This window comes from Elephantulus edwardii, unplaced genomic scaffold (genome assembly GCF_000299155.1).
Source record: "Elephantulus edwardii isolate Elephantulus edwardi_28Jun2011 unplaced genomic scaffold, EleEdw1.0 scaffold00055, whole genome shotgun sequence".
Taxonomy (NCBI): Eukaryota; Metazoa; Chordata; class Mammalia; order Macroscelidea; family Macroscelididae; genus Elephantulus; species Elephantulus edwardii.
In genome coordinates, this window is record NW_006399805.1 from 16,695,307 (window position 1) to 16,716,432 (window position 21,126).

The 21,126-nt window shown below is 43.3% G+C and overlaps 1 protein-coding gene and 1 pseudogene across 1 annotated transcript in view; one reads left to right on the forward strand and one right to left on the reverse strand.

The window, feature by feature from the left end:
• The window catches only part of LOC102852895, an 18,450-nt pseudogene extending 17,187 nt beyond the window's left edge, over nucleotides 1–1,263 (reverse strand).
• Nucleotides 1,264–1,272: 9 nt separating this feature from the next.
• ZNF398 (zinc finger protein 398) overlaps nucleotides 1,273–21,126 on the forward strand; it is a 29,034-nt gene continuing 9,180 nt past the window's right edge. The window contains exons 1-5 of the mRNA XM_006887277.1: nucleotides 1,273–1,296; nucleotides 8,217–8,612; nucleotides 16,064–16,190; nucleotides 16,601–16,714; nucleotides 17,509–17,622. Of these exons, the coding sequence (XP_006887339.1) occupies nucleotides 1,273–1,296; nucleotides 8,217–8,612; nucleotides 16,064–16,190; nucleotides 16,601–16,714; nucleotides 17,509–17,622 (775 nt within the window). The remainder of the gene's footprint in view (nucleotides 1,297–8,216; nucleotides 8,613–16,063; nucleotides 16,191–16,600; nucleotides 16,715–17,508; nucleotides 17,623–21,126) is intronic.

Sequence of the window (21,126 nt, forward strand, 5' to 3'; positions counted from 1 at the left end):
TGGCGCAGGATAGAGCCGGGTTTAGGGCTGTTGTGCATAGGGTCGCTATGAGTCGGAAACGACTCGATGGCACATAACAACAACAACAACAACATCGGAAACTATTTCACTATTTTTTAAAGATAGGTTTGTAAGATTCTTAAGTTTTTCTTTGTAGGCTATGACTGTTATTCTGCTCTTGTTTCTACTCATTCTGATCTTACTGGTTTTCTCCCATAATGCACTATTTTTTCTGCTATTTTCCAAATCCTCTCTCTCTGACAGTGATTTCACTGTTTGTTGATCCATCTTTATCTTGCTGTGACTTTGTTTAGTTTCCTGGATGTCTAAGTTATTACTTTCACTAAGTTTGGGTGTTGGTCGTCTTTTTGGAACCTGAAACCCACATTCAGGCTCTCACCCACAGAAACCTCCAAGAGGTGATGGAGGAAGCCCGCGGGGATGTTAAACACGCGGCTCAGCATAGATCTTTGTGCTGTCTGTGCCTTGAGGTCCCGCAGACTCACTCCAAGTCCTCTTCATCTTCGACATCCTTCGCAGACTGTCCGTCTGAGGTACACACATTGCGTTTCCCTCAGGGCAGGAAAGAGAATACACTTTCACAAAAACGTGGAAACTTCCCATTTAACCACAATCAAATGGATTGAGGAGAACGCAACGCGCAGGGATGGAGCGCAGGGCATCGAGGTGGGGAAGCAGGCACCCGAAGGCCGCCCGGGGTCGGAGCGCGGGAACGAAGCGCAGGGCATCGAGGTGGGGAAGCGGGCACCCGAAGGCCGCCCGGGGTCGGAGCGCGGGAACGAAGCGCAGGGCGTCCAGGTGGGGAAGCGGGCACCCGAGGGCCGCCCGAGGCCCAGAGGACGTGCCTCGCGGCCGATCACAAGCAAGAATGGGCGCGTGTCGGGAGCGACAGTGACGTCTGGAGCGTCAGCGACGTGTGGAACGTCAGGCACGTCGGAGCGTCGCGCGCGCCAGCAGCGCCGGGACATATGGGTGACGCGAGCGCGTTAGCGCCTGCGCGAAAGGGCGCAGGGGCCGGTAGGGGGCGCGCTGGGCGCGGCTTGGCGGCGGAACGTCTAGGCGCTTCCCCGCTGCACTCGGTGGCACGAAGCGCCGGCTGACGGGCCGCTGAGGTCCGAGTGCGGCTGCATCTGTCCGCGACCAGAGCTTCGAGCGGCAGCGCTCCTGCCCCGCACCCTGAGCTGCCCGCACAGCCAAGCCGGACACGACCGAGGAGGTGGCGGCCTCGGGCCCGGCACACATCGTGGGACCATGGCTGAGGCGGCGGCGGCCCCGGTAAGGGCAGCGCGCACTTGTGAGCCCGAGGGTCCGGCCCTTAAGGCTCTGCGGCCGGACGTGGGGCCCGTGGGGGATGCGGGCAGGTCCGCTGTCCCAGCGCCGTCGCGGGTCCGGGGTCTCCGTGTCGGCGGGGCCTCCAGCCGAGGCGTATCGGCCGGACCGAGCGCGGCTCCGAGAGGGACGTGCCCGCTCCCGCAGACCCGCTCTCGGCTTGAGGCCGGTCCCGGTGGGGGTCTCATGCCGAGGCGTCCGCCCCGCGGAGAGGCCGGGCCGAGGCCGCGCGCTGCAGCGTGGCGACGCGAGGCGGTTTTGTTTGTCATCCGTCCGCCATCCGCCCCGGAAATGGGGGCCCGCAGGTGATGGGGCGCATGCAGGTGGGCGGCCGGCCACGCCGCCTGGACACGGAGCCCGAGGCCTCCTGCGCGAGGAGCGCCTGGCCACCCCCAGGACAGCCGTTTCCCGAGTGAGGACTCATCCCGGTGCCCTGAGTGATTCTGGGCGTTGGAGCAGGAGTAACGTGGCGGAATAGCACAGCGGGGACCCCGTGTCTCCGTTCCTTGAAGGTGGCAGCTTGTCAGGGCACGGGCCGGACCATCTCTGACCCTGATCTTGTGTCCGTCCATCTGGTTGAGTTTCCTCTCCGTCGTTGACCCTCCACTTTTCTGAGCGCGGGGCTCTCTTCCAAGGACTGACAACAGACCCTGGCTGCACCTTTCGCAAGACATATTTGTTTGTTCTTTTGGCAGTCTTGAAGATAGTCAGCACTTTTGTCCAAAACCGTAACTCAAGGGCATCAACTTTAGTAACTAAGAAAAGATTATCGTTTGAATCAGGTGCACCTTAGTCTTCAAACTGACATCATTGCTCATCAGCACTTTGAAGAGGCCCCTGTTATCTACTGATCTTGGCTAAAATCAGGATGTGTGTGATGTCTGTTTGCATTTCATTGACTATGCAAAGGCTTTTAACTGTGTAGATCATAACAAATGATGACTCACATTAAGAATGGGAATCCAGACGACTTAATTGTGCTCATGCCAAACCTGTACCTAAACCGAGAAGCTATTGTACAAACAGCAAGGGAACACGGCATGACTTAAAATCAGGACAGGTATTTTCAGGACTATCCTTTTCCCATACCTGTTTGTATCTGTGTGCTGAGCAAATAATTCAAGAAGCTGTACTATATAAAGAAGAATATGACATCAGGATTGGAGGAAGATTTATCAACAACCTGTGTTAAGCAGATGATACAACCTTGCTTGATGAAAGCAAGGACTTGAAATGATTGCTCCAGGAGGTTAAAGACTAGAGTCTTCAGTATGGGTTACATCTCAACATCAAGAAAACAAAAAAATCTCACCATTGGGACAATAGATGGAGAAGAAATCGAAATTGTCAGTGATTTCATCTTGCTTGGATTCACAGTCATCACCCTTGGTACCAGCAGCCAGGAAATCAAGACATTGCATTAGGATAAAGATGCCAGAAGAGGAATTGATGAGATTGAACTGTGTGGTGTTGGAGAAAAGTGTTGACTACTCCAAGGACTGCCAAAAGAACAAGCAGATAGGTCTTTCAGAGAGTGAAGCCAAAGTGCTCCTTGGAGGCAAAGATGATAGATAAGTCGTCTCACATACTTTGAGTATATTTCTTGGAGAGGGACATCATGCTTCTGAAGTTGGAGGGATGATGAAAAAGAGGAAGACCCTCAACCAGTTGGACTCACACAGTGACTACAGCAACGAGCTCAGGTGTGGTGAAGATTGTGAAGATGGCACAGGTGAGGACAAGGCTCAGATCTGCTGAGAGAACCACAGTGAATTGTACTAAACAGTCCCTAACAGCATTGCATTGGGAAAATTCTCTTGTAGTCACTTTTCTTATGTACCGCTGAGTCAGATCTGACTGGCACAGGACGAGGTTGCACCTCCTCCAGTAGAGCATCTGGTGAATTCGAACACAGCTGTGGGATTACAGCGCTGCTTCTTGCTACTAGGCCACCAGAGCTCCTTTTCTAGTGGTCACTTTTTTTAACAAGTGACAAAATTTAACTTTTGTGTCTTTTTTGATCCAATACATCCAGAATATTTCAATATATAACCAGTGAAAATGGTGATTTTTTTTCATACCAAGTTTTAAAATCTAGTATTTTTTTTATACTTGTAATATCTCAATCAAACTAGTCACATTTTAGGTTCTTTAATAACCATGTAGGCTGTTGGCTACTTTCACACTTGACAGTGCAGGTCTAGCTTATAAGGATCAGGTGAGATTGGAATATAAAAGACAAAGAGAAAGAAACAAATACCTAAATAAAAGGTGAAAAAGCTTGACATTGGAACATAAGTGGACAAATTAAATAAGATGGGCCCTTTTCCTTTGAGAAGGAGAAAAGAAAGCATGAATATTACTGGTAGCTTTGAAGTTGTGAAGGAAAAGAAGAGAGTGGAGAGGATTTAGGTGCAATGTCTAGTAGGAGACAGGTCATTTCCTGTGTGAAAAAGAGCAGTGAGAGAGTAGACAGAGCCTTCCCACTCAGGTTAGCAGCAGCATTATTATGCAGATGCTTGTCTCTGTTCTCCCAGATCTAATAAAAATCTGCATGGTAACAACATCCTTAGGTGCTTCTTGACCATGTGCATTTTGTACATGCTGTATTGAAAGTTTGTGAGTGCTGAGGGTCAGTGGTAGCCAGTTTTTGGATTGGGAAGAAAGTATGGAGGGCATCAAGCCCTGGTGGGGTCCTTGCTGAGACTGCTTTGAGGTTAATTGATTAGATTGTATGATTTCTTCTATAGGACTTGCCAGCCTGCTTGTAGGAACAAGCATGAAAATGACTAGGCTGATTCATGGCTGAATGAGATCTGAGCAGGTGGGGCAAAGAGAAGAGGTTGAAGGTGGTTGAAGTAATAGGAAGGAAACAAAGTGAGGAATAGGCTGAATTATTTTTAGTCTTAGGACAGCCAGTTATACATGATTTTGTTTGTTATCAGGAATAACAGATTAAGTCAATCTATTCTGCCACTGTCTCACAGCCCTCAAATATATTAAAATAGCTGTTGGGGCTTTTGCAGACATAATATTCTCAGTTTATTCAACACCTGCTGAACAGTTTGGTTGTGGTCTGCAAACTAGCTGATGGTCAGGGCCAGAGGGACTTAGTGAGCCCACTTGAGTTTTGTAAGACCTGCAGACGACCTGTGTGCATTCAGGCCCTCTCCAGGGTTCCGGACAAACAGCACCTAGAGCTCTGGGTGCTTAACTCTGGGGCCTGGTATCCTAGCACATGATCCAGGATGTTTTTTAGGAATCAGTTCACCCATTTCTTGTCTTACCTAAGTGGTCTCAGACTCAGTTTACACCAGACAAATGAAGCTTACACAGGCAGCAATAAAACAGTTTAGAGTAATCTCGTTGTTAGGTGCTGTCTAGTTGACCCCTAACAAACTTCTGTAAAACAGATCTGAAATCTTGTGCCATCCTCATACCTCCTGACACACTATAGAGACCATTGCAGCAGTCATTGTGTCAGTCCACCTGGTTGAGGGTCTTCCGCTCCTTCACCAGCCCTCCACCTTTCTGAGCATCATGTACCTCTCCAAGGAATTAGCCCCTCCTAGTAACATGCTCCCAAGTATACGAGGTGAAGCTTTGCCTCCAAAGAGCACTCTGGCTGCACCCTTTCTAAGACATACTATTTTATTAGACATACTATTTTATTCTTTTGGGCGTCCATGGGATGTTCAGTGCTCTTCTCCAATACCATAGCTCAAAGGCATCAATTCTTCTGTTGTCCTTATTCATTGTCCACTTCTCAGATGCATAGTGAATGATCAGAAAGACCATGGCCTGAATCAGATGCACCTTAGTCCTCAAACTGACATCATAACTCCTCAGTGATTTGGAGAGGTCCTGACTGCACACTTGCCCAGTGGAATATGTCTCCTGATTTCCTGACTGCTGGTACCAAAGTTTTTTAATTGTGGCTCCAAGTAAGATGAAGTGTTGTGACAGTTTCAATTCTCTCCATCTATCATGATGGTGCCTATAGTCCAGTGGTAAGAATATTTCTGTCTTCTTTTATTATTATTAATTTTAATGAAAATTTACAGAGATTTCCATTCATTCATTGTTGCACTTTTCTCCCTATCCACCCCCTGCCCCCAGTTCGATCTCTTTGAAAAGTAAAAAATTCTTTCATTGTTATACAGTCCTTCCCCGCAAGTCCACTCCACTATACAGCCTTCATTCTGGACTCCTGTCATAACAATAATACCTAATCATCTATCCCTTTTAAACAGTTCTCTCTCTCATCTGTTTCGGTGCAGTGAATTATCCCATCTTTTTCAGTCTCTACCCCAACCCCTATGTCAGTCCCATTTTACAACAGAGGCACTATGCAGTATTTGTCCATTTGTGACTGAGATATTTCACTCAGCATAGTGTCCTCCAGGGTCATCCATTTTGAATAATATTTCCTGAGTTCCTTGTTTTTCCAATGCAGTATAGAATTCCATTTTGTGAATATACCACAGCTTCTCTATCCATTCGTTAGTTGATGGGCACTTAGGTTGTTTCCAACTCTTTGCTATTGTGAACAAAGCCATAATAAACATGTGTGTGCATATATCTGTTTGGGTGCTGGTTATTGTTTCTTTGGGGTATATTCCAAGTAGTGGAATTGCTGGGTCAAATGGTATTTCTATTTCCAACTTTTTGAGAAAGTGCCATATACCGCCTTCCATAGTGGCTGCACCATTTTACACTTCCACCAGCAGTGAATAAGGGTTCCAGTTTCTCCACAACCTCGTGAGCATTTGTTTGCTGTTCTGTTAAATTTTGCTATTCTTACTGGGGTGAGATGATAGCTCCTAGTTGTTTTGATTTGCATTTCTCTTAGAGCTAGGGATTTTGAACATTTCTTCATGTTTGTTTGCCATCTGAATGTCTTCTTTGGTGAAGTGTCTGTTCATATTCTGTGCCCATTTTTCAATTGGTTTTTACCTTTATCTTGTTGTGGTGCTCAAGTATTTTATAAATTCTAGATATAAGTACCTTATCTGACATGTCATTACCAAATATTTTTTCCCAGTCTGTGGCTTCCCTTTTTACCCTGTTGGAGAAGTTTCTGGATGTGCATAGGGCTTTGATGCTAAGAAGATCCCATTTATCTGTTTTATCCTCTCTGGTTGTAGATTGTTCAGGATGCTTGGAAGACTGTTGATGTTGTGATATGTCTGTCTACTTGACACTGAGATGCAGTCTATATTGAAGGCTGTGTTCTTTGATTCTCAGCAATAAGTGCTTCAAGTCATCCCCACTTTGAGTAAGAGGTCACCTGGATAATGCAGCTTATTGATGAGTCTCACTCTGATTCTAATGCCACATTCTTGTTCATAGAGTCCAGCTTCTTAAATAATTTACTCAGCATACAGGTTGAATAAATATGGAGAGAGAATACAACCCTGATGCACTACCTTCCTAATTTTCCCCCCTCCCTAAGTTTAAACCACGGAGTGTTTCCTTGCTCTGTTTTGCATAACAGCCTTCTGGTCTAGGTATAGGTTTCACATGAGCACAGTTAAGTGCTCCGGGATTCCCATTCTTCTCACTGTGAGCTGTAACTTGTTACGATCCACACAGTCAAATGCCTTTGCGTAGTCAGTAAAGCATAAAGAGACATTCTTTTGGTATTCTTTACTTTCAGGCAGGATCCACCTGACATTAGCAATGATAGCCCTGGTGCCACAGCCTTTTCTAAATCCTGCTTGAACTCGTAGCCGTTTTTTGAATGATCTTCAGCAGTATTTTGCTTGCATGTGATAGTAATGCTATTGTTAGTTTCCACATTCTGTTGGATTACCTTTCTCGCGAATGGGAACAAATAGGAATCTCTTCTAGTCCATTGGCCAGACAGCTGTCCTCCAGATTTCCTGGCAGAGACTGGTGAGTGCATCTGGGACTGCCATTTGGTATCCCATCAATTCCTGGGGCCTTATTTTTTTGCCAGTGCCTTCAATGGAGCTTACACTTCCTCCTCCATTATCTTTGGCTACAGCTCATATAGTATTCCCTAAAATTTTTCAGTGTCAGTTCTTTTTGTTACAGTGATTCTGTGTATTCCCTCCATCTTCTATTTATTCCATCTGAATTTCAAGATCATCTTAAGAATAGGTTTGAAGCATTGAACACCAGTGATCGAAGACCAGATTAGCTATGGGATGATGTAACGGATATCATCAATGAAGAAAGCAAAAGATCATTACAAAGACAGAGGAGAAAGAAAAAATTGAAATGGATGTCAGAAAAGACTAAAACTAGCACTAAAGAGTTGAGAAACCAAAACGGGAAATAAACTGAAGTTAGAGAGCTGAACAATTTCAAGGGGCATCTTGAGAAGACTGAGCAAAGTATTATAAAGGAATGTGCAGAGAGCTAGACATGGAGTTTAAAAAGAGAAGAAATTGGTCTGCATTTCTCAAATTGAGAGCACTGAAAAATTTAAATATCAAGTTGCAACATTGAAAAATGCTATTGGGGGCTCTCGTGGCCTAGTGGCTAGAAGTTGCACTGCAATCCCAAAGGAACGTGGTTCAAATCCACCAGATGCTCTGCGGAGAAGGAGGGATAATCTCCTATGCCATTCGCATCCGGTTCCATGGTACACAACAAGGGAGAAAAGAAAAAAAAATGACTGAGGGGGTATAAAAACCCACCAACAATATAAAAAGAAAAATTCTATAGGCAGTATATTGAATGACTCAGAAAATATCAAAAGAAGGTAGAGGGAGTACACAGAGTCACTGCTGTTAGAGTGATCGAGGCTGTTAATTAAGCAGCCCGTAGCAAATTGCAGGTTTTGAGTTATAGTTCCTTGTAACACATATGTCCTGTCCTTTCTTTCCACTCTGCAGACTTCTGAATGGGACTCTGAGTGCCTGGCTTCTCTGCAGCCTCTTCCTCTCCCCACTCCTCCAGCCACGAATGAGGCCCACCTGCAAACAGCAGCCATCTCTCTGTGGACCGTGGTGGCAGCTGTACAGGCCATAGAAAGGAAGGTGGAAGTCCACAGCCGTCGACTCCTGCATCTGGAAGGACGCACAGGGACAGCAGAAAAGAAGTTGGCCAGTTGTGAGAAGACAGTGACTGAGCTTGGCAACCAGCTGGAGGGCAAGTGGGCCGTCCTGGGGACGCTGCTGCAGGAGTACGGGCTGCTGCAGCGGCGGCTGGAGAACATGGAGAACCTGCTCCGCAACAGGAACTTCTGGATCCTGCGGCTGCCCCCGGGCATCAAAGGAGATGTCCCAAAGGTAATAGCCCCTTCATCTTTTGTACTAGTGAACTTTATTGCCTAGTTAGTAGGGAGTGATGCCACCAAGCCAGAGACGGGCTTCACATCCACCAGCTACACATCATGAGAAGGACAGGCAATTCTCCTTCTGTATAGTTGACAGCTCTAAAAACTTGCTCGAAGATCAGCTATGGTAGCTTGGTGCTTATGGCTTAATGGCAGTGACTTTGAGGATTTTTTTTCCCTATAATTATATTTTATTAATTTTCATAAACATTTACAGAGATTTTGGGTTTCCATTCATTCATTGTTGCACTATTCTCTCTACCCTCCTCCCAGTTTGTTCTTGTCCAAATGCCACAGTGCTTGTCAAAGCCAGTTCTGATTAATCTTCTTTGTCAGTGTGTCCCTTGCCATTCCCTATCACTCCTCCCTGAGAGAGACTTCACCCTGAGTCATAAGGAAAAGGGGATGGTGTATTCTCTTAGCTACTTCCTGCTGAAAAGGGACGCTGTGGGTTTCAGGGTGAAGATCTTCTCTCACTACTCTAAAGGGCCCCTTTGGCAGTAGGAAACACATAGACTATTATGGAGATTGATTTTGGAATTTAGATGCACTCTTATTGATTGTGCTTGGCCGTACATGTTCATATCCTTGAAGATGTATCATGGGGGTGTTGCAACCTAGAAGACACAAATTTGACTAACAAGTTTATAAGTACATGAGTCAAAAATTATGGAAAAGTAAAAGAAAAGATTCTTTCATTGTTTTACAAACCCTTCACTTTAAACTAGTGCTTAGGGATAGTCTTTGCCAGTCAAGTGTTTTTTCTTTCCATTTAGATTGTTAGACCTGGAGTTGTTGCGCATTTCTGTTAGGGAAGTTCTCTGTTTAATTTTGTGCTCACTGCAAATGTTAGTTTCCTGGCAGATGGATTTTTTTTCCTCTTGCTTTTTCCTGCTCATGACCACTGAATTACTTTTCTCTTTGTTAACTTTCCTGCCAGAATCTTGGAATGGAAGCTGAACTTGAATATTTAAATCCGTTTGTTTGTGTTTATTGGCCATTCTGGTGAGAAACAGAGAGGAAAGGGTATAGAGACAAGGACTTTGGCTTCTGTGTGGGCCTCATGTTGATATGGAGTCTGACAATCATCATCCTTTGCAGAGAGATACAGAACTATTCGAAGGGAATAGCTTAACCAGAGGACACAAACATTGCTTCTAAATTTTGGTTACAACTTAGAGACCACTGCTTAGCAAGCCCATTTGTTTATGCGTTTATTCAATAAATACTTCTTAAACACTTAGAATTTGCTTGATCTGTGTTCTGAGAACATGTTGTTGGTAGGTGCCGTCGAGTTGAGTATGACTCATAGTTACCCATGAACAACAGATCTGAATCCATACACTTCTTGACACCCGTTGACACTTCTGGAGCCCGTTGCAGCAGTCATTCTGTCAATCTACCTGGCTGAGGGTCTTTCTCTCCTTACTGACCCTCTTTCTTTCCAAGCATCATTCTTGGCTCCAAAAAGCTTTCCAGCTGCACCCTCTCCAAGACATATTTATTTGTTCGTTTGGCAGTCCGTAGGATATTTAGTATTCTTCTCTCTCCAACACCATACATAGCTCAAAGGCATTAACTCTTCTTCTGTCATCTTTATTCATTGTCCACGTCTCGGATGCATAGCTGATCAAAAAGACCATGGCCTGAATCAGATGCACCTTAGTCCTTAAATTGACATCATTATTCCTCACTGATTTGGAGAGGTCCCTGAATGCACACTTTCCCAGTGGAATACATCTTGTTTTCTTGACATTGAGATGCAGTCCATACAAAAGGCTATATAGTCTTTGATCTGCAACAAGTGCCTCAAGTCTTTTTCACTTTTAGTAAGCAGGGTTGTGTTTGTCATCTGCATAATGCAAGTTATTAATGAATCTCCCTCAAATCCTGATGCCGCATTCTTTTTCAGAGTACAAATTCTTGAATAATTTTCTCAGCATACAGATTGAATAGATTTGGAGAAAGGATACAACCCTAATGCACTCCATTCTTAATTTTAAACCATTTAGTGTTCATTGCTTTGTTCACACACAGCCTCTTGGTCTAGGTACAAGTTTTGCATGAGCACAATTAAGTGCTCTGGAGTTCCCATTCTTCTCAGTGTTAGCCGTAACTTGTTACAATCCACATAGTCAAATGCCTTTGCATAGTCAATAAAGCATAAATAGATCCATCTGACATCAGCAATGATGTCCCTGGTACTATGGCCTCTTCTGAATTTTGCTAGAACTTCTGGCAGTTTCCTATCTATGTACTGCTATAGCTGTTTTTGAATGATCTTGAGCAGTATTTTGTTTGCATGTGATTTTAATGCTATTGTTTGATAGTTCCCATGTTTTATTGGATCAGCTTTCTTGGAGATGAGAACAAAAATGTTTCTGTGTTTCTAAGAACAATTGATATAACTCATTTTTCCTAGAGCTTGAATTTTAGTGGGGAGGGATAAAACCTCGATTAAGAAAAATATGCTGACGTGCTCTGAGAGAAATAAAGCGAAGAGCTGTCTGGGGATCAATTTTTGAGTCTGAATAGCAGACAAGCTCTCAGAAAGATGCTAATCTTTAATTGGAGACTGAGTGATAGAAGGACACAGCTGTGATAAGATCTGACGCAGTGCTTTGTGGGCAGAGGAGGGAGCTAGTGTGGAGCATTGTGGACATCCAAGAAGGAAGAGGCTCCTTGGTGGGAATGAATCAGCATGTGCTGGGAAAAATGAAGGGAGCGGGGCCATGGCTTTTGGCCCCAAGAAGCAGTGGTTAAGAGCTCAGCTGCTGACCAGAAGGTTCATGGAGACAGTTCTCTTTCCTGTAGAATTGGCATGACTGGAATTGACAGGACATTTATTATTTTTTTTTTAAAATTTTTCCTAATAGCCTCAGTTGTACATAAAAATAACCTGAAGGCTTTTTAAGTTCTGAGTGGGATCACACGTAGCTGTGTGACTTGATCCAGAAAAGGAAAGAAGCATTAATTTAAAGTTCCCTAAATGATTCCAATATGTGACTAAGGTTGTGAACCACTAATGAGGTCATGAACCTTGAGGAGAGGCTAGAATGTTCTGAGTAATGTAACTTTCTCTGGTATGTACTTTAAAAGAATCACTTTGGCTCCTGTGTGGAAAGTAATCCATGGAGCAGGCACAGAAGGAAGAATCCACCAGCTGCTCTGTGGGAGAAAAATGGGCAGTCTCCTCTTGTGCGATTTACAGCCTCTAAAAACTCAATTGCACAACTCACTGGTGGATTTGAACCATTAGAGACCTGCCTCCTCTAAGTTCTCAGCACATCTCCCTAAGGTCTGTGTCTTCAGAGCTCCCTGTGTTTATTAGCAGTATGAGGAGCTGGATGACTTCATCTTCTGATGAGGATGACAGAAGCTGACACAAAACAGTTGTTTAGTCATATTGTTTAGACCTTGGGATTGATTGTCAAGGATAGGTTTGTCAAAAGACTGTTTAGACCAGTGTGCCGTGGTTTTGCAAAACACAGTAAGCTACTGTCCCGTGGAGGTGTGTGAAAATAAAGGACTGAAGAGAAAATACACTGTTATTTATACAACTCAATTCCAGTTGGTCTTGGGCCCCAGAGAACATCTCTAGAAACTCTGTTCCCTTAGAGTGAATGGTAGTTTGTCTGGCATCCATGTAAGATGTGGCTGTTGCAAAAACCAGCTTACTGGTCTGATTTTGTAAACATTGAAAATCGTTTCTGCCCTAACTGTTACCTGAGTAGCCCAGCACCTTGGTGGGTCAGGAGAAGTTCTGACAGAAATTGAACTGACCTCCCTTGGGGGTCCTGGCAGGTCCCCCTGGGAAACAGCTGCTCATCAGCCTCCACTGCAGGGTACAGGAAGGTACAGGTATTCAAGTACCCTTGTCCCCTACCATAGGGACCTCACCAGGACAGGGGAGCTGAGAGACTTGCTGCAGCCCCTGCACCTGTCCATCCAGGTAAGTGGTCTGGGTTAGATGGTGGGCTGTACAGAACCGTAATGACGGCAGGAAAGTTTGGGGGTGGGGGAAGTACTGGTAGGAGGAGACCAGAAGGAAAAGAACCAAACTACCTTTCCCCAGGAGCTGCCCACCTCTGACAACACTGCATCCCTAACCTGTGAATGCCCAGCAGGCTTGTCCATCCCACAGACCACTTTGGTATGTGGAGGCTGGTGTGAGCGAGAGCGAGATGGGGCCCTGCCCTCAGGAGCAGCATCTCCTGGACCCTGCCTGGGGAATTGAGTCTGTACTGCACTCTTCTGTGGATGGACATATGCTCACACTTTTTCTTTGATCTCCCTGAGAAACCTTCCAGCTTAGTTCCTGTCCCAGAGAAAAGCATTACCCCTCCCTAGTTTAATGTTCTCCTGTGCCGCTGATGGCCTCTGAAAACCCACTGGAGGGTTAGCTAGGAGTCGGTTCTTACTAGATTAATATTCCCAAGTCACTCTCATGCTGCAGATTCCTCAGCTGTTACTAACCAATATCCAAAACCCTTTACCCCACACCCTGATGTCTTTCTTATATTCAACATCTAAAATAATTGTTACTTGATTCTTATAAGCCCTTTAGCTGCATGCAGCTGTACACATTCCAGTCTGTGCTGGGAGATGGGCTTCTGTTTTGTATGTACACCTTCGTTTGGTCCCACCAAGTTCATAGTTGTTCACTGAAGCACTCTCTAGTCTCCTTGCACAACAGTATTTTGCTACATGTGATATTAATGATTTTAACACATTCTGTTGAGTCATTTTTCTTGGGAATAGGAACAAACAAATAAGGATCTCTTCCAATCATTTGGCCAAGCAACTGTCTTCGAAATTTCCTGGCATAGACTGATGAACATATCCAGGGCTGCCTTTGTTAGTTGAAACATGTTAATTGGTATCTCATCAGTTCCTAGGGCCTAATATTTTACCAATGCCTTCAGTGCAGCTTGAACTTCTTCATTATCATCGGTTCTTTTAATATCGTGCTTCCTGACGTTTTTCCATGTCAGCCAATCCTTTTTGAATGGAAAGTGACTCTGTATTCCTTCCATCTTCTTTTGATGCTTTCTGCATTATCAAGATTTTACCCGTAACCTCTTTCAGTCTTGCAGCTCAAGACTTGAATTTACTTTCCTAGTCAGAGCAAATTCTTCCTTTTATGTTCTCCAACACCAATTCTTTGCACATTCCATTATAATAACTTGCTTTGTCTTCTCGAGATGCCCTTTGAAATCTTCTGTTCATCTCTTTTACTTTAACATCTCTTCCCTTTGTTTTGGCTTCTCAACACTTGGTTGCAATTTTCAGAGCCTCTTCTGACATCCATTTTGGTCTTGTCCTTCTCTTTGATCTTTGTAATCACCTTCTGCTCTCTTTATAGATGTTATCATGGATATCATTGTGTAACTCATTTGGTCTTTGATCTTTAATGTTCAGTGCCTCCAACTAGTTTGGCAGATGATTTTTAAATTCAAGTAGGATTAAACTCAAAGTCAGATTTGTGTGTGTGTGTGTGTAAAATTACTATAAATTATATATTTATATATTATAAACTATGTATTTATATATATAAATATATATAAACTACAATGATTAGGGAGGTTAGAAGGAGAATTGATGCCTTTGAGCTGTGGTGCTGGAGAAGAGTATTGAATATACCATGGACTGCCAAGAAAACAAACAGATTCATCCTGGAGAGGGTTAAACCAGGCTGCTCCTTAGAGGCAAGAATTCTGGGGCTTTGTCTGACATACTTTGGTCATGTTGTAAGGAGGGACAGGTCTTTGGAGAGGGACATCATGCTTGGGAGGGTGGAGGGAGAGCGCAGGAGGGGAAGACCCTCTATGAGGTGGATTGATTCAGTGACTGGGGTAATCAGGATGGGTGTGTCAGAGGCAGTGAGATTGGCACAAGATAGAGCAGGGTTTAGGGCTGTTGTACATAGGGTCGCTATGAGTTGCAAGTGACTCGATGGCACATAACAATAACATACATATATAAATATTATTTTTTACTGAGATTTTATTGTAAGTTTATAAAGAACTTGGATTTCCATTCATTCATTGTTGCACATTTTCCTCCCTGCCCCCCTCCAATTTGCTTTTTTTCTTTGTAAAAAAAGTTCTTTCATTGTTATACAGTTGTCGTCCCCCAGATTTTGGTTCTTAGAGACTTGTTTTCTTCACCCTCAGTTTGAACTTGCATGAATAATTGAGTCTGTTCCGCAGTCAACATCTGGCCTTGTTTTGACTGCTTGAAATTGAGTTTCTCCAACAATTCTTTCCACATATGGTCAGTCTGTTTCCTGTGCAGTCTTTCAGGTAAAGTCCATGGTAAAGACACTTTTTACATTTTTTTAAAAAAGTATTTGTGGTGAATCAATCACTTAATGTACAAAATTCAGTCATTAAGTCCAGCCTCATTTCTTTCACTGTTACCGTACTTTCTAAGTATCACTCATTCCTCATTGTTTCTAACTTTTGCATTCCAGTCACCATTCATTATCTTGATTGCCTGTTTGGTCAATTTTGGGCTGCAAAAGTTGGTAGAAGTCTTCCTTTGCTCCTCTTCGGCTTTAGTTGTTGGTCCATGTATTTGAATAATAGGCATATTAACAGGTCTTTCTTGTATGTGTATGCATGGTGTCCTATCACAACATTGCACTTTAGGATAGATTTTGAAATGGTCCTTTTCATTAAAAAAGTAACACCATTTTCCCCAAGTTTTTTATTCCTGGCATAATAGATCATATGATTGTCTGATTCAGAGTGTCCAGTACCAGTCCATCTCAGTTCACCAAGGCCTAGAATGTTGATTTTCATGCATTCCATTTCATTTTTTTACAATTTCCAGTTTTCCTACATTCATGATTTATACATTGCATGTTCTAGTTATTAAAGGATACTTGCAGCTGTTTCTCCTCATTTTAAGTGACTTTCAATCTGGGTTTCCTTCTAATACTGTATTCTTCTCCTTTTCATAGGGTTTTAAGAGGTTTGTTATTTTAGAAGTGGACACCCAGTCCTGCTTCCTAGTTTGTCTTAATTTGGGAGCTCTGCTGAAACCTGTCCATTGTGGGTGACCTTTCTGGCCTTTAAAACACCTGTGACATAGCTTCTAGCATCACAGGAACCCCAGGTTACCCTACTCCAGCAAACTGAGGCAAATACTATACTACGTATAAGAGAAACTGTAAAGACAATCAAGTAGATGACTATCATGGCACAGGATAGCATTCTCTGGCCACAGTGAGGCCTTTGGCTACATGTCAGGATGGGGTCCCAGTGGGTATGATGGCACAGATGGTGGCTTAGCTGGATCTTTAGTGCTGGGGTTTTGGTGGCTAGTAGGCACTTAATAAAGATTCAATCAATTGATTGGATTGCCATGGGAGGGACTAACTGATGATTGTGATTTCAGGTCCCTGTCACATTTGATGATGTCTCCATCTACTTTTCCACTCCAGAGTGGGAAAAGTTAGAAGAGTGGCAGAAAGAACTGTACAAGAACATCATGAAGGGCAACTGCGAGTCTCTCATCTCTATGGGTGAGGCTGCGTCAACGCCTTTAGGAGGAGTTGGGGCTGTCTCCCTCTTGCATATCTATATTGTCATACTTGGTTAGCACACACTTCAGATTCTGCTTTCAAGCTACAGAGAACCAGTACATCCTTTATAAATAGGACAGCGTGTTTCTGAGAGTGAGCCCATACTTTTCATGGGCACCTGATGGTTCTAGATTCCCCTGAGACCCCTTATTCTTGCCCTCATGGTGCAGGTGCAGGTTTCCCACACTTCAGCTCTGCTGTCCTCTGGGATATGCATGATCTCAGTGGGAGATGCTGAAGTGGGGTGGGGCCCAAAGAAATCCCTTGAGGCTATGCTTTTCAAAACCTGATTAGCACTCTTCCTCATCTGTCTTCTCTTTGTCATGCCTCACTTCCTTTTCCTCTCCTAGATTATGCCATGAGCCAACCTGATGTCTTATCTCAGATTCAGCCAGAAGGAGAACATAACACTGGAGGCCAGGCTGGGCGACAGGAGAATGAGGTGCCCACAGACCCCAGTGATGGTGAGTGGGAGAATGACAGTCCATTCCAGTTTCCCTCATAATAAAAAATCTCACTACCAGGGAGCTCTGGTGGCCTAGTGGCTAGAAGATGCTCTGCTGGAGAAGGAAGGGTAATATCCTCTTGTACCTGTCAGATCTGATTTGACAGTACACACACACTCTTAAAAAACAACAACCACAAACTCATACCATTAAGACGGACAGAATGGCCAAGAATACAATACCAAAAAGGTATGCCTTTGAGATTTTTCTTAGTATGGCTGTCCTTTTTTTTATTTATTTTTTTTTATGGTTTGCATGCAATAATTTACATACATTGCGTTTCATTCATATACACTGTGTTTTATTCAGTCTTTCATTTATATTGTGTTTCATACATTCATTCATATATAGTGTTATATAGAATTAATTACTGTTGATCTATGCCTGTTTTTTTAATACAATTTCTGTTTATACTTGTTTACATACAAAGTTCGTATCAGTATGTCCTTTGACTCTGTTATTAGGGCCAGACGCAGACCAGTCGTACATGTGTCTATCTCTGGCTTCCTATTATTTGGTCACTGGTGGATTTAATATTGAACCAAGAAGTTAATGTGAAATGATAATTTCTATATGCCTATCCCTTCTAATTTAGATTCATGGATTCAAGCATATTTTGGAAACTGGTATGGTTTTGTTGCTATAGTACATTTGGAAATAAACATTTAGATAAAACTTAATCAGCAAACCAAAGAGACTATCTTACTTTCTGGTTCAAGTTCCTAAAGTCCCTCTCTTTTTCTCACATGTAGAGCCTGGTATTTCAACATCAGATATTCTGTCTTGGATAAAACAAGAGGAGGAGCCTCAGTCTGGGGCCACGCAGGAGTCCAAGGAGAGTGACCTCTACCCAAGTGCCTATGTCGGTGAGTGACGTACTGAGGGACTCAAGCAAGGCTGGGGCTCACAGGCAGTAGCACTGAAAGAAGTGGAGGGAAGGGAGTGGACGGCTTAAGAACAAGAAAGTGAGAAATGAAGCCAAAGGTTATTAACTTAAATTGTTCACAGTCATAGGCTCACATGATTTGATGGATGGAGGGAGGGATGGGGAAAGGAAATGGGAAAGATCTGGTGTAAAAAATAATTTATAGGCAAGCTCTGGTGGCCTAGTGGCAAGAAACTGTACTGCAATCTCAGAGGTACATGGTTCGAATCCACCAGATTCTCTGCTGGAGAAGGAGGAACAATCTCCTCCTGTACCAGTCAGATCTGATTTAATGGTACACACAAAAAATAATGAAATAAAATAAATTTAAAAAAAACAAAAAACAATGTATACAAACTTTGTAAATAAACCAGTATAAAAGAAAAATTTTATTTAAAAAAATATATTGTACACTAGGAAACTTTTTTGGTAAGTTGTGAGTTTCCTTACTCATATATCCTGATCACTCCTGCTGTGCTAAAAACCAATCTGTAGGCGTTGTTTCTGTTTCCTGGACCCTCAATTGGGTTTCTGTGACTGTGATTCTTTTTTTATCCCCTCTTTATCTCAGAAGTGAAGTTGAGATTTCTGGAAGGGTTGGACTAAGGGGCTTGGGGCTTGGGGCACAAATAGAACAGGAATGTGAGTCTTCTTTGCTTCCTTATTGTATACTCACCATTCAGAAATTTTTCCTTTCTAGTTTTCTATGTTGAAAGTTCTGTTGCTGCAGCGTAACCCAGGATCCTGGGCAAGAGAACCAGACAAGGATGCAGAATCCTAGGTCCCCTCTGTCCCCATCTGTAACTGTCACCTGGCAGGGAGGGCAGAGCTCTCAGCAGGGACTCATCCCACTGTTAGGTGCCTCAGTCAGTACCTACCTCTCCACTGTCCTTTCAGCATCTCCTCCCCACTCTCCGTTCAGCCCCTTTTATGTGGCATTTTCAAGGCATTGGTTAATCTAAGAGCATAGAGATGAGAAGGTAAACATTTCCAGTGGATCTAGAAAAGTAGAAAGGGCATCAGACAGTATATGTAGATGAGAGGAAAGTGGGAAAGATACTGCCTTAAAAGACAGTGAAGAACATTGGAGAAATGCTGTAGAATGAGGTGTCTGCGCAGGGGAAGATGGGCAGGAACATTTTCAGTGGGCACACGTTGCCAGTGTTGAGAAGTGTCCATGGAGCAGGTGAGCATTGTCTGTTGTTACCTCTTCACACCAAGGGCCAGGACCCCAGAGATGCAGAGCCACAGTGCAGGATTGCCTCCTGTACAGGAGAGTGTGGGCTAAAAGACATCAGGAGGCTGTGACTGCTGCAGAAGGACATCATATTTGCAAAACTGCAGGACTAGTAAAGGCCAGAAAATAGCAATTGAATGTGTATTGTTCTTAAATCCTGGTGTCTGTAAATATAGTCTTACTTTGGGGGTTTAACAAGATACATATTAATACAAAACTTTAGTTCATGGATACCTAAGTGGAGTCTTGACTGTGCATCCTAATGGAAGCAGACTATATCATCTTTTTCCCAAAGAGTGATGGGTGAGTTTGAACTGTACTTAACTCACTATGCCGAAAATATTTTAAGAGCAAAAATGTTGTATTTCAGGCTCTCTTTTTTGATGGTAAAATATTTGTTAGAAAGTTACATCCCAAAGGGATGACTCTTCCCTCTTTGAAACAGGAAGGAGAGGTGTGTATTTCAGTACCTGTAATGATACATCTTTTCCAATTCTTTGAACAAGAAGTTCTGGGATTTCTTCCTTCCTTCCTTCCTTCCCTCCTTCCCTCCTCTCCCTTCCCTCCTTTGTTTTTTAACTTAGTTGTTGTTAAGAATATACACAGCAAAGCATACACCAGTTTAACCATTTCTGCATGTCCAGTCTATTGATACGGACCACGCTCTTCGTTTTTCATTACAACCTCCTGCACCCTCTTCCTGAATTGCCCTCTGCATTAATACAAACTCATTTCCCCCTGATTTCTGTCTTTTCAGTTGCTGTTGTCAGTTTAATCCCAGGTGATTTTTTTTTAAATCCCAGGTGATTTTTAAAAGAGCATAATGCCCAAGGCAGATCTTTTTTACTAGTTAAGCTAAACGTGTTTGATTTTTAGACAACTTCAGGAGATATTTTTGGTTTCAAGTTTAAAGATTATCTCAGGACAATAGTTTCAGAAGTTTATTTTCCCTTCATGGCTCCAAAGAGTTTAGAATCCATAAGAATTTTAAATTCTGTTTTGCATTTACCCCTATTTGCTTAGAATTCTTCCATGGAATCTTTGATCAGAATGTTCAATATTGTTAGATGGGCACCATTCAGTACTACTACTCTCATGGCAAATGAGGAAGCTGTTGTTCTTGGAGGCAGTTAATTGCACATTTAACTTCCTACTCCTCTTCCTGAATTGTAGGGTTGGAGAAGAGTACTGACTATGGGAGCTCATTCCATATACTATGAGCATGTTGTTGGGAGGGACCAGTATTGGAAAAAGACCTCATACCTGGAAAGGTGGAGGGAGAGAAAGAAGACACTTAATAAGATGCATTGGCACAGTGACAGAGACAGTAGGCTTGAGCATAGAAGAGATGGTGAAGATGGTGCAGGACAGGTTTATTGATCATGGTAAGCGATCTCTGGTGGCCTATTGGTATGAAATGCGCTGCTGACAGCACAGGTGAGGGATTCAAATCTACCAGCTACTTTGCAGGAGAAATATGGGCAATCCTCTCCTATGCCCATGAAAACCCACTGACGGGTCAGCTATGGGTCGGTTCCAACTCAATGGTACACAAAAACAAGGGTCACTATGAGAGGGCTCTGGTGACTTTGTGGTAAGGAATTGTGCTGCCAAACTGAAGGCACATGATTTGAATCTACCAGTTGACCGACTGAAGAAAGATGGGCAGGCTCCTTCCGTGCACTTGACTGCCTCTGGAAACCTGCTGGAAGATCAGCTGTGAGACTGTGGCTAACAACAACCACATGGTCACTGTGTGCTGCAGTTGACTTGATGACACCTAACAGCAGCAGCAACAACATTGTTTGATTTTAAGATTACTCCAGGGTATAATTATTTTTGTTTGTTTAAAGATTATCTCTAAGAACATTCTTGGTTAAAGATTATCTCTCAGAACAATACTTTCAGGGATTTATTACTCCTTCATAGGTCCAGAAAGTTTAGAATCCATGAGAATTTGAAAATTCTCTTTTGTATTTCTCCCTTTTTTATTATAATTTTCCTATGGAATCAGCAGTGTTTATTCAGGATTGGTAGTTGAGCACCATTCAGTAGTACATGCCTCAGGGCAGAAGAGGAAGCTTGTTTATGGAGGGCATTAATCACACATTGTATTTCCTACTCATGTTTCTCTGACTCCATACTCTGCGGCCCCACATGAATAGATGAAAGCACTTACAGGTATAAAGAGAAGTGAAATTTTCAGAG